A 13,242-nucleotide genomic window follows, 5' to 3' on the forward strand; every position below is an offset into this window, starting at 1 on the left:
CTTCTCTCTCTTTCTCGCCTGGCCCTTCTCTCTCTCTCTCTCTCTCTCTCTCTCTCTCGCTCTCTCGCCTGGCCCTTCTCTCTCTCTCTCTCTCGCCTGGCCCTTCTCTCTCTCTCTCGCTCTCTCGCCTGGCCCTTCTCTCTCTCTCTCGCTCTCATCGCCTGGCCCTTCTCTCTCTCTCTCGCTCTCTCTCGCCTGGCCCTTCTCTCTCTCTCTCGCTCTTCTCTCGCCTGGGCCTTTTCTCTCTCTCTCTCGCTCTCTCGCCTGGCCCTTCTCTCTCTCTCTTCGCTCTCCTCGCCTGGCCCTTCTCTCTTTTCTCGCCTGCCCTTCTCTCTCTCTCTCTCTCCTTCTCTCTCTCTCTCTCTCTTCTCCTGGCCCTTCTCCTCTCTCGCCTGGCCCTTCTCTCTCTCGCCCTGGCCCTTCTCTCATCTCGCTGGCCCTTCTCTCTCTCGCCTGGCCCTTCTCTCTCTCGCCTGGCCCTTCTCTCTCCGCGGCCCTTCTCTCTCCTCTCGCCTGGCCCTTCTCTCTCTCGCCTGGCCCTTCTCTCTCTCTCTCGCTCTCGTCGCCTGGCCTTCTCTCATCTCTCTCGCCTCTCTCGCCTGGCCTTCTCTCTCTCTCTCGCCTCTCTCGCCTGGCCCTTCTCTCTCTCTCTCGCTCTCTCGCCTGGCCCTTCTCTCTCTCTCTCGCTCTCTCGCCTGGCCCTTCTCTCTCTCTCTCGCTCTCTCGCCTGGCCCTTCTCTCTCTCTCTCTCTCTCTCTCTCTCTCGCCTGGCCCTTCTCTCTCTCTCTCGCCTGGCCCTTCTCTCTCTCTCTCTCTCTCTCGCTCTCTCGCCTGGCCCTTCTCTCTCTCTCTCTCTTCTCTCTCTCTCTCTCTCGCCTGGCCCTATCTCTCTCTCTCTCGCCTGGCCCTTCTCTCTCTCTCTTCTCTCTCTCTCTCTCTCTCCTCTCGCCTGGCCCTTCTCTCTCTCTCCTCTCTCCTCTCGCCTGGCCCCTCTCTCTCTCTCTCTCTCTCTCTCTCTCTCGCCTGGCCCCTTCTCTCTCTCCTCTCTCTCTCGCTCTCCTCGCCTGGCCCTTCTCTCTCTTCTCTCTCACTCTCTCGCCTGGCCTTCTCTCTCTCTCTCTCTCTCTCTTCTCTCTCTCGCTCTCTCTCGCCTGGCCCTTCTCTCTCTCTCTCGCCTGGCCCTTCTCTCTCTCTCTCGCCTGGCCCTTCTCTCTCTCTCTCGCCTGGCCCTTCTCTCTCTCTCTCTCTCTCGCCTGGCCCTTCTCTCTCTCTCTCTCTCTCGCCTGGCCCTTCTCTCTCTCTCTCTCTCTCTCGCCTGGCCCTTTCTCTCTCTCTCTCTCTCTCTCGCCTGGCCCTTTCTCTCTCTCTCTCTCTCTCTCTCGCCTGGCCCTTTCTCTCTCTCTCTCTCTCTCTCTCTCGCCTGGCCCTTTCTCTCTCTCTCTCTCGCCTGGCCCTTCTCTCTCTCTCGCCTGGCCCTTTCTCTCTCTCTCGCCTGGCCCTTCTCTCTCTCTCGCTCTCTCGCCTGGCCCTTCTCTCTCTCTCTCTCTCGCTCTCTCGCCTGGCCCTTCTCTCTCTCTCTCTCTCGCTCTCTCGCCTGGCCCTTCTCTCTCTCTCTCTCGCTCTCTCGCCTGGCCCTTCTCTCTCTCTCTCTCGCTCTCTCGCCTGGCCCTTCTCTCTCTCTCTCTCGCTCTCTCGCCTGGCCCTTCTCTCTCTCTCTCTCGCTCTCTCGCCTGGCCCTTCTCTCTCTCTCTCTCGCTCTCTCGCCTGGCCCTTCTCTCTCTCTTTCTTTCTCTCTCTCTCTCTCTCGCCTGGCCCCTTCCCCCCTCCCCCTCTCTCTCTCTCTCTCTCTCTCTCTCTCTCTCTCGCCTGGCCCTTCTCTCTCTAGCTCTCTCGCCTGGCCCTTCTCTCTCTCGCTCTCGCCTGGCCCTTCTCTCTCTCGCTCTCTCGCCTGGCCCTTCTCTCTCTCTCTCTCGCTCTCTCGCCTGGCCCTTCTCTCTCTTTCTCGCCTGGCCCTTCTCTCTCTCTCTCTCTCTCGCCTGGCCCTTCTCTCTCTCTTTCTTTCTCTCTCTCTCTCTCGCCTGGCCCCTTCCCCCCTCCCCCTCTCTCTCTCTCTCTCGCCTGGCCCTTCTCTCTCTAGCTCTCTCGCCTGGCCCTTCTCTCTCTAGCTCTCTCGCCTGGCCCTTCTCTCTCTCTTTCTCGCCTGGCCCTTCTCTCTCTCGCTCTCTCGCCTGGCCCTTCTCTCTTTCTCGCCTGGCCCTTCTCTCTTTCTCGCCTGGCCCTTCTCTCTCTCTCTCTCTCTTTCTCGCCTGGCCCTTCTCTCTCTTTCTCGCCTGGCCCTTCTCTCTCTCTCTCTCTCTCTCTCTCGCCTGGCCCTTCCCCCCCCCCCCCCTCTCTCTCTCTCCCCCTCTCTCTCTCTCTCGCCTGGCCCCTTCCCCCCTCCCCCTCTCTCTCTCTCTGTGTCTCTCTGTCTCTCCTGGCCTTTTCCGCCCCTCCCCTCTCACCTGGGCCTGCTGTCATCTCCCTGTTCTTTTTCTGCAGAGGAACTTTTCACTCTCGGTAAACAGTGTTCCTGTGCTGAGACTGATGGGTAAAGGAGCGGCTCCGGCTCCTGGAGGAGTGAGCAGAGGCAGGGGCACAGCACGTGGCCGGGGTAAGCGCTTTATGAGATGTGATGGGTGAGGTTCCGAGAGAGACATGTGAGAAGACTTGTGAGCGCTCTCGCTGATGGCACTCTCTTTCTCCATTAGGCCGCGGTCGTGGTGATTCCGCTATCTACCAGCGGGCTCTGGATGATGGGGAATCTGGATTTGGCCGTGGTGCTCGGGAGATTCATCGGAGCCAGAGTTGGGATGACAGGTGAGGTGTTACCTAACATGGTGATGTCATGTGATCAGTGTCTCCGGGTCACATGGTAACTGCTGCTCTCATTACAGGGGCGAGAGACGGTTTGAGAAGCCCATCAGGAGGGAAGCAGGTACGTTACCTGTGTGTAAGGAGACTCCATCCTCTGTATACCCTCTGTATCCCAGTCAGTCTGTATAACACAACACCCCCCCCCCCCCCCAGTCTGTATACCCGCCCATTCTCTGCCTGTTATCGGACAGTCCCGTATTCTCCTCCCGGATCCTCCCCTCGTGTGGCACAGACTGTGCCGTCCCCACCAGTGACTCTCATAGACTACAGACAGGCAGGTCCCATGTGATGACACAGTCCATATGTTTCTCCTGCAGTCCGGGTAGGCTTTGAGGAGACTGCGGGTCCATCTAGAAAAGAGTTTGCCCGCTCGGACAGTGACAACTGGCGCACACTGCGTGACGGACAAGAGGAGGATGAGGATGGTAACTGGAGGCTGTCCGTGTCCAGGAGAGATGACCGCTGGCGATCTACAAGCCCTGGAGGAACAGGTCAGACATATTTTCATGCCCCCCCCAGCTCCGCCTCTTTCCTTCATTTTGTTTTCATGGATCCGCTTACCACATGTTTCCTGCTCAGAGGGGCCGCGCTCTGCTGGATGGCGGGAACACGGCGACCGGCGACGGAAGTTCGACTTTGAAATGGTGCGAGAAGAGGGAGGAGCTGCTCCGCGAGGAGGTGGACGTGGTGGGGACAACGCACAGGAGGAGGACAGGGACGGGCTCCCTGAGTGGTGCATGGAGGATGAGGATGATGAGATGGGGACCTTTGATTCTTCCGGGGCATTCTTATCCTTTAAGGTAAGGGTGGTTGGGCAGTCCCCGGGGGTGTGTATGTGTGGGGGCAGTGCCCTGTGGGGTCCCAGATGGTGTGTAATGTGTGGGGGCGGTGCCCTGTGGGGTCCCAGATGGTGGGTCTGTGGGGGCGGTGCCCTGTGGGGTCCCAGATGGTGGGGGCGGTGCCCTGTGGGGTCCCAGATGGTGGGTGTGTGGGGGCGGTGCCCTGTGGGGTCCCAGATGGTGGGTGTGTGGGGGTGGTGCCCTGTGGGGTCCCAGATGGTGGGTGTGTGGGGGCGGTGCCCTGTGGGGTCCCAGATGGTGGGGGCGGTGCCCTGTGGGGTCCCAGATGGTGGGTGTGTGGGGGCGGTGCCCTGTGGGGTCCCAGATGGTGGGTGTGTGGGGGTGGTGCCCTGTGGGGTCCCAGATGGTGGGTGTGTGGGGGTGGTGCCCTGTGGGGTCCCAGATGGTGGGGGTGGTGGTGGGGTCCCAGATGGTGGGGGGGTGGGGTCCCAGATGGTGGGTGTGTGTGTGTGGGGGGGGGGGGGGTCCCAGATGGTGTGTGTGGGGGGGGGGGGGGGGTGGTGGTGGGGTCCCAGATGGTGTGTGTGTGTGGGGGTGGTGGGGTCCCAGATGGTGGGTGTGTGTGTGGGGGGGGGGGGGGTCCCAGATGGTGTGTGTGGTGTGTGGGGGGGGGTGGTGGTGGGGTCCCAGATGGTGGGTGTGTGGGGTGGTGGTGGGGTCCCAGATGGTGGTTGTGTGGGGGGGGTGGTGGGGTCCCAGATGGTGGGTGTGTGGGGTTCCAGATGGTGGGTGTGTGGGGTGGTGGTGGGGTCCCAGGTGGTGGGTGTGTGGGGTGGTTTTGGGGTCCCAGATGGTGGGTGTGTGGGGTGGTGGTGGGGTCCCAGATGGTGGTTGTGTGGGGGTGGTGGTGGGGTCCCAGATGGTGGTTGTGTGGGGGTGGTGGTGGGGTCCCAGGTGGTGGTTGTGTGGGGGTGGTGGTGGGGTCCCAGATGGTGGTTGTGTGGGGGTGGGTGGTGGGGTCCCAGGTGGTGGTTGTGTGGGGGTGGTGGTGGGGTCCCAGATGGTGGTTGTGTGGGGGTGGTGGTGGGGTCCCAGATGGTGGTTGTGTGGGGGGTGGGTGGTGGGGTCCCAGATGGTGGTTGTGTGGGGGTGGTGGTGGGGTCCCAGGTGGTGGTTGTGTGGGGGTGGTGGTGGGGGTCCCAGATGGTGGTTGTGTGGGGGTGGTGGTGGGGTCCCAGATGGTGGTTGTGTGGGGGTGGTGGTGGGGTCCCAGGTGGTGGTTGTGTGGGGGTGGTGGTGGGGTCCCAGATGGTGGTTGTGTGGGGGTGGTGGTGGGGTCCCAGATGGTGGGTGTGTGGGGGTGGTGGTGGGGTCCCAGATGGTGGGTGTGTGGGGTGGTGGTGGGGTCCCAGATGGTGGGTGTGTGGGGGTGGTGGTGGGGTCCCAGATGGTGGGTGTGTGGGGGGTGGTGGTGGGGTCCCAGATGGTGGGTGTGTGGGGGTGGTGGTGGGGTCCCAGATGGTGGGTGTGTGGGGGTGGTGGTGGGGTCCCAGATGGTGGGTGTGTGGGGGTGGTGGTGGGGTCCCAGATGGTGGGTGTGTGGGGGTGGTGGTGGGGTCCCAGATGGTGGGTGTGTGGAGGCGGTGCACTGTGGGGGAGCTATCCAGATGTGTGTGAGGGGGGGGCGCGTCTTTAAGGAGAAGTCCGGCCACATGACAAAAAAATAAATTTGCTTGTCCTTCAGGGACACCACTTATTACACCCCTGTGAAGCTATACAGCCCGAAATCGCCATTTATTTTCACCCTCAGACACAGTTTTTACTACCATGGTGCTCCTCTGCACTTCCTGTTTAGCTAGGCTTGCTCAGCTCTGCCCCCTGGTAACGCCCCCTCTGTTTTTCCCTCCCCTCCAGCAAATAAGCCTGTAAGCTTCCTCCCTTCTCCCCCAACAACCCATGCATCCAGTCATTATGACAGATCTATGTACTGTTACACGGAACGATAATCGGCCGAATCAGCCCTATCTGGCCAGTTATCGTTCCATGTAATAAAGACAACGATCAGCCGATGATGGTTGTCATCGGCTGATCGTTGATATAGGTTCTGACGCATGGATGCGGTGCTCGGCCGACGCTGACGATATGCAAACCTATCCAGGTTGCAGGGCTCCTCTTCCTCTGAGCCCGCCAGTGATTGGCTGAGCGGCTTGTCAGCTGAGACAAGCCGCTGTGAAGCTGGAGCGCGCGGGACCCAGTGAGAAGCTCAGAGGAAGTGGAGCCCTGCAACCTGGATAGGTATGTATACAGTTTAAACAAAGGCTGCAAGGACATTGGTAACAATGTCCCCGCAGCCCTTGTTAAACGATAATCGGGCCCCCATTGGCCCATGTAGTACCACCCTTAGGCACACACAGATAGGTACCTGGTATGAAATCACCTGAGTTAGGGCCCTATTACACGAGATGATTATTATGCGAAAAATCATTATACAGTTCGAATTTAAATGATAATCGTTCTGTGTAATTGCAGGCAACAATCAAAAAATCGTTCGTATGTCGTTGATTTAGATCCAAACCTAAAATTATCGTTAATCGTTCGCTAATTGCTGTAATTCCGCATTTTTTCACTAATCGTTCAGTGAAATAGCACATTGTTCATTGTCTTTCTGAGATCAGAAGGAATAAACGATCGTAATAACGATGGTATCTAATGACCATCGTTCTGTGTAATATGAGGAACGATTTCAGGTAATGATAAACAATCCCGTTTGCGATTGTTTATCGTTAGTCGTTAAAAATCGCTCCGTGTGATAGGACCTTTAGGCTCCCAAAAAAATTCCTCTCATGTTTATCTCCTCCTGCACTCTCAAGATACTTTCATTGTCACTTATCTGTAAGAGACTGCCTGTACTCCTCAGTGACCCTCTTCTCCGTGCTGACTTGTTTGTTCTCGCTCCCCCACACTATCTCCACAGCAGCTCAGCTCCCTCCATCTTCCTCAGTTACCCTCTTCTCCGTGCTGACTTGTTTGTTCTCGCTCCCCCACACAGTGTCCACGGCTCCCTCCTCATCCACTGGCTCTACACTTCTCCCCGTCTCTGCTTCCACCTTCTTCACAGGCGCGTCTTCCCAGCTTCACCTCTCTCACCAGTTCCTCACAGCAGCTCTCTCCCAGCCTGTACCAGCTGTAGCACCCACAGTCACTGTCTTTCTGCACCTCTTCCCTGCAGTACAACACTATTCTAGCCCCATCCATTGCTCATCAAGCAGGGGGTATCAGGAGCAGCCCAGGGTGCAGAGGAGCGGCTTGCTGGAACTTGTTGTGTGTTACAAACTTCAGTAAAGTTACGGAGTGGAGTGAGCTGAGTGAGAGGAGTAACAGGGAGGCGTTACTAGATGAGGGAGGTGTGAAATACAGGATGGCTACTCCCTCACTGTAGCAGGAACGGCCAGATGGGGCCGTGAGATCAGCAGAGAATGAGGAAATAGACTACTTCTGGCAGCCATACTGGACTAAAAAGGTTAGGTAAGACTGCAGAAAAGGCTTATACTTCCTATATACATGTTCTATAACTTTAGGTTCTCTGCTGAACTTTTTAAAAAAAATTTTGGCCAGACTTCTCCTTTAACGTGGGTGGTGGTGCCCTGGGTGGTGTGGGAGGTTGTCTCTGGTGATTTGGGGGGGGGTCTTGGGCAGTGGGTTTGGTGCCCTGTGTGGTGTGGGAGGGGTTCCATGGTGGGGTTTCCCGAGTGGTTTGTGTGTGTGTTGGGGGGGGGAGGGGTCTACTCGCATGATGTCTGTGTGTGGGGGAGGGGGGCTGGTGTGTGTCGGGGGGGGTACCCCTGGTGGAGGGGGGGGGGGCTGGTGTGTGTGTGTGTGTGGCACCCCTGGTGGTGTGGGCCGTGCCCCTGACAATGACTCCATATCCTGTGCATTACAGAAAAGCCCCAAAGAGACCATTGTAGAGGAGCAGGAGCTGGAGTTCCAGGGTGTGGAAGATGAGGAAGACGAGGATCGGACAGAAAATGGCGGGGACAGATCTGTCCTTAATAGTAAGTCTTATACTGGAGGATCACAGCAGCACAGAGTGTTTCAGCAGAGGTGAGAGGAGACTTGCATACAGAACCGGCTCTCACTTTTCCCTTTCCTTAGATGATGAACAGTCGGCCCCCTCAGAAGACTCGCAGCAAGAAGCCCCCTCCAAATCTCCAGAGCAGAGCGGTTCTGTATGGCCTGCGGGGATGTACACGGAGGGGGAGGGGGAGCGAGCCCCTGATATCTCCACCGCAGATGGAGAAGATGGGGTGTTGATTGAGCCTCCTTCATGTCCAATAAATGAAGGTGAGCAGCGGCGGGGGAAGGGCCTTTACCGAGGTATGTGCAGAGGATTTAAGGGAGAACTCTAACCCTTTGCTCTTATTGTCCTCTGTCCAGGTAACCCGGGACCCTTCGCTCCTTCCTCCATCTCCCCACTTTCCACCCTGCCCACCCCTCCATCTCCCCCCACAGTTGCTGCTACTGAATTTTCTGTGGGGGATCCAGAGGAGGATGAAGGCATGAAACATCTCCAGCAGGTAAGTGTCCTTGTCCTCCGCCATCACTGTACATGGCCACCCTGACGTCTCCATGTCTCTCGCCACCATCACGTACATGGCCGCCCTGACATCTCCTCCATGTCTCTCCCCAACATCACTGTACATGGCCGCCCTGACATCTCCTCCATGTCTCTCCCCAACATCACTGTACATGGCCGCCCCGACGTCTCCTCCATGTGTCTCCCCGTCATCACTGTACATGGCTGCCCTGACATCTCCTCCATGTCTCTCCCCGACATCACTGTACATGGCCGCCCCGATGTCTCCTCCATGTGTCTCCCCGTCATCACTGTACATGGCCGCCCTGACATCTCCTCCATGTATCTCTGACATCACTGTACATGGCCGCCCCGACGTCTCCTCCATGTGTCTCCCCGTCATCACTGTACATGGCTGCCCTAATGTCTCCTCCATGTCTCTCCCCGACATCACTGTACATGGCCGCCCTGACGTCTCCTCCATGTATCTCTGATATCACTGTACATGGCCGCCCTGACGTCTCCTCCCTGTGTCTCCCCGCCATCGCTGTACATGGCCGCCCTGACATCTCCTCTGTGTCTCCCTGTCATTACTGTACATGGCCGCCCTGATGTCTCCTCTGTGTGTCTCCCCGCCGTCACTGTACATGGCCGCCCTGACGTCTCTTCCCGACATCACTGTACATGGCCGCCCTGACGTCTCTCCCCGACATCACTGTACATGGCCGCCCTGAAGTCTCTCCCTGACGTCTCTCCCCGACATCACTGTACATGGCCGCCCTGACGTCTCTCCCCGACATCACTGTACATGGCCGCCCTGACGTCTCTCCCCGACATCACTGTACATGGCCGCCCTGATGTCTCTCCCCGACATCACTGTACATGGCCGCCCTGACGTCTCTCCCCGACATCACTGTACATGGCCGCCCTGAAGTCTCTCCCTGACGTCTCTCCCCGACATCACTGTACATGGCCGCCCTGACGTCTCTCCCCGACATCACTGTACATGGCCGCCCTGACGTCTCTCCCCGACATCACTGTACATGGCCGCCCTGATGTCTCTCCCCGACATCACTGTACATGGCCGCCCTGACGTCTCTCCCCGACATCACTGTACATGGCCGCCCTGAAGTCTCTCCCCGACATCACTGTACATGGCCGCCCTGACGTCTCTCTCCGACATCACTGTACATGGCCGCCCTGACCTCTCTCCACGACATCACTGTACATGGCCGCCCTGACGTCTCTCCACGACATCACTGTACATGGCCGCCCTGAAGTCTCTCCCCGACATCACTGTACATGGCCGCCCTGACGTCTCTCCACGACATCACTGTACATGGCCGCCCTGACGTCTCTCCACGACATCACTGTACATGGCCGCCCTGACGTCTCTCCCCGACATCACTGTACATGGCCGCCCTGACGTCTCTCCCCGACATCACTGTACATGGCCGCCCTGACGTCTCTCCCCGACATCACTGTACATGGCCGCCCTGACGTCTCTCCCCGACATCACTGTACATGGCCGCCCTGATGTCTCCTCCATGTATCTCTGACATCACTGTACATGGCCGCCCTGCCGTCTCCTCCTTGTGTTTCCCCGCCATCACTGTACATGGCCGCCCTGCCGTCTCCTCCTTGTATCTCTGACATCACTGTACATGGCCACCTTGCCGTCTCCTCCTTGTGTCTCCCTGTCATCACTGTACATGGCCGCCCTGCCGTCTCCTCCTTGTGTTTCCCCGCCATCACTGTACATGGCCGCCCTGCCGTCTCCTCCTTGTGTTTCCCCGCCATCACTGTACATGGCCGCCCTGCCATCTCCTCCTTGTGTCTCCCCGTCATCACTGTACATGGCCGCCCTGACGTCTCCTCCGTGTGTCTCCCCACCATCACTGTACTTTGCCGCCCTGATGTCTTCTTCATGTGTCTCTTATAGGAAGCTGAGAAGTTGGTGGCTTCCCTACAAGATTCCTCTCTAGAAGAAGATGGCTTCTCGTCTAGTCGCTCCCATAGTGCTGCTGCTCTTCCCCTGTCCCACGAGGCTGCCATGAAGTGGTTCTACAAGGATCCTCAGGGGGAGATCCAAGGTCTGTGCTCTTCTTATGAGGCTGTGTCTTTCCCTCCCAGCTGGCCCCTTACCGCCATCTCTCCTTGTGCCCGCAGGTCCGTTCAGTACACAAGAGATGGCAGAGTGGTGCCAGGCGGGATATTTCACTATGTCGCTCTTGGTGAAGAGAGGATGCGACGAGGGATTTCAGCCGCTGGGGGAAGTCATCAAGATGTGGGGTCGGGTACCATTTGCCCCAGGGCCGTCCCCGCCGCCCCTGCTGGTGAGCAACCCCGCTATAATGTATTGTCCTTTTCCTGCCGTTGTATCCGGTCTTTGATTGTCCGCCCGTCTGTTACGTCTCCCACCCGCTGCCTGGCCTCCCCATACACACGTTCAGCACGGCTGAGAATTCCTGTATTCTCTATGGAGAGAGGTAAAGTGTCCTTTTTCTGAACAAAGTGGTCTGCCATGATTTTTAACCATGCCTGACCCCTATCTCCACCTATATCATCTGACGATGGTTATTGTAGACTACCCCATACATCTTATAGCAGCTGCCGATTCCACTGCGAGTGGCGGGTTTGGCTGACATAAGTCTTAGGTGTATGGGGACCTTTAGCCGCACAGTCTGCTGCATTTATATCTATAAATACGAACTATCAGACTACAAGTGTAGCAAACCTTCAGCTGTAGTGTAGTAAGAGGCGCAGACAGCAAGCTGAGTGTGTGACCACAAAATATGGAAGACAGTGGTAGAAGCCTTCATCAGGCAAGGAAGCGTCTTACAGTATGTACCGTGTAATGTGGGGGTGGGGGCCCTGGACATAAATGGTTTTCACGCTACCCCCCCCCCCCCCCCCCTCCAAATGGCTATACAATTTTGTGCCCCCTAGAGTATGTTCACTCTGTGTAAATCAGGCGGAATTCCGTGCAGAATCCTTTCTGCCTCGGAATCAAACCTGCATCAGTGTGACACTGCTTTTCTATGGGAGAGTGCTGCCGCACTCCGATTGGCATGTCACGTCTCTGAGCGGAGAGCCGCGGAAGCAGAGGAGAGCGTGCTCTCCCATAGACAGGCTATAGGACACTGAGACAGGCGGGATTCTGCAGCTGAAAGTTCTTCCACAGAATTCCGCCTGATTTACTCAGTGTGAACATGCCCTTACACTGGAGAACTAGCCCTGAAGTCTGCCCAGCAGAATGCCTCCCTTCTCTGCAATCTGCTGCTCACAAACTATTGTTAGGGGAAATCTGTCTCTAGTAACAGAGACCAGGACAGAACGCAGGAAGTTGGGGGTGGAACTTAGCATGTGCTGTGTGCAGGAGAGAGCTGAGCATTCCCTGGGCTTTGTCTGCCTGCTGAGGATGATCCTATCCTGTCCGACCCACCATGTAGACCCCAGTGCAGCCATCCCATGTGTGATCAGGATTATATATACCTCTGTATGTCATCACTATTATTAAGGGTTAATATAAGAAAACCGGACAAGACTGGAACACCTCTACAGCGCCCCCAGTAAGTCCTTGATGCATCTTGTGTTTTGCAGGGTAACATTGATCAGCAGTGCCTGAAAAAACAACAGGAGTTAGCTCTGTATCAGCAGATGCAACACCAGTACCTGCTGCAGTTTATTAGCAGGTAAGAGGGTTGTGTCTGTATTGTGTCCCATCTGCTCCGTCCTCACACTCTACTATCCCTGCCCCCCCTCACTCTCCTCATCTATCCCCCTCACTCCTCTCATCTATCCCCCTCACTCCTCTCATCTCTCCCCCCTCACTCCTCTCATCTATCCCCCCCCCCACTCCTCTCATCTATCCCCCCTCACTCCTCTCATCTCTCCCCCCTCACTCCTCTCATCTCTCCCCCCTCACTCCTCTCACCCCCCCCCTCACTCCTCTCATCTATCCCCCTCCCACTCCTCTCATCTCTCCCCCTCACTCCTCTCATCTATCCCCCCTCACTCCTCTCATCCCTCCCCCCTCACTCCTCTCATCTATCCCCCTCCCACTCCTCTCATCTCTCCCCCTCACTCCTCTCATCTATCCCCCCTCACTCCTCTCATCTCTCCCCCTCACTCCTCTCATCTATCCCCCCTCACTCCTCTCATCTATCCCCCTCACTCCTCTCATCTATCCCCCCTCACTCCTCTCATCTATCCCCCCTCACTCCTCTCATCTATCCCCCCCCCACTCCTCTCATCTATCCCCCCCCCACTCCTCTCATCTATCCCCCCTCACTCCTCTCATCTATCCCCCCTCACTCCTCTCATCTATCCCCCCTCACTCCTCTCATCTATCCCCCCTCACTCCTCTCATCTATCCCCCCTCACTCCTCTCATCTATCCCCCCTCACTCCTCTCATCTATCCCCCCTCACTCCTCTCATCTATCCCCCCTCACTCCTCTCATCTCTCCCCCCTCACTCCTCTCATCTCCCCCCTCACTCTCCTCATCTATCCCCCTCACTCTCCTCATCTATCCCCCCTCACTCCTCTCATCTATCCCCCCTCACTCCTCTCATCTCTCCCCCCTCACTCCTCTCATCTATCCCCCTCACTCCTCTCATCTCTCCCCCCTCACTCCTCTCATCTATCCCCCTCACTCCTCTCATCTATCCCCCCTCACTCTCCTCATCTATCCCCCCTCACTCCTCTCATCTATCCCCCCTCACTCCTCTCATCTATCCCCCTCACTCCTCTCATCTATCCCCCTCACTCCTCTCATCTATCCCCCTCACTCCTCTCATCTATCCCCCTCACTCCTCTCATCTATCCCCCCTCACTCCTCTCATCTATCCCCCCTCACTCCTCTCATCCCTCCCCCCTCACTCTCCTCATCTATCCCCCCTCACTCCTCTCATCTATCCCCCCTCACTCCTCTCATCTATCCCCCTCACTCCTC

The 13,242-nt window shown here is 57.4% G+C and overlaps 1 protein-coding gene across 2 annotated transcripts in view; it reads left to right on the plus strand.

Moving 5' to 3' along the window:
• Positions 1 to 13,242, plus strand: part of GIGYF1 (GRB10 interacting GYF protein 1) — a 43,252-nt gene that overhangs the window by 15,842 nt on the left and 14,168 nt on the right. For both annotated transcript variants that reach the window (XM_069950088.1, XM_069950095.1), the window contains exons 6-16: positions 2,539 to 2,650; positions 2,748 to 2,856; positions 2,934 to 2,974; positions 3,231 to 3,404; positions 3,493 to 3,713; positions 7,654 to 7,765; positions 7,866 to 8,054; positions 8,148 to 8,287; positions 10,229 to 10,379; positions 10,456 to 10,622; positions 11,890 to 11,981. In XM_069950088.1, the coding sequence (XP_069806189.1) occupies positions 2,539 to 2,650; positions 2,748 to 2,856; positions 2,934 to 2,974; positions 3,231 to 3,404; positions 3,493 to 3,713; positions 7,654 to 7,765; positions 7,866 to 8,054; positions 8,148 to 8,287; positions 10,229 to 10,379; positions 10,456 to 10,622; positions 11,890 to 11,981 (1,508 nt within the window). The remainder of the gene's footprint in view (positions 1 to 2,538; positions 2,651 to 2,747; positions 2,857 to 2,933; positions 2,975 to 3,230; positions 3,405 to 3,492; positions 3,714 to 7,653; positions 7,766 to 7,865; positions 8,055 to 8,147; positions 8,288 to 10,228; positions 10,380 to 10,455; positions 10,623 to 11,889; positions 11,982 to 13,242) is intronic.

The sequence above is a fragment of the Dendropsophus ebraccatus genome, chromosome 1, assembly GCF_027789765.1.
Source record: "Dendropsophus ebraccatus isolate aDenEbr1 chromosome 1, aDenEbr1.pat, whole genome shotgun sequence".
NCBI classification, from domain to species: Eukaryota; Metazoa; Chordata; class Amphibia; order Anura; family Hylidae; genus Dendropsophus; species Dendropsophus ebraccatus.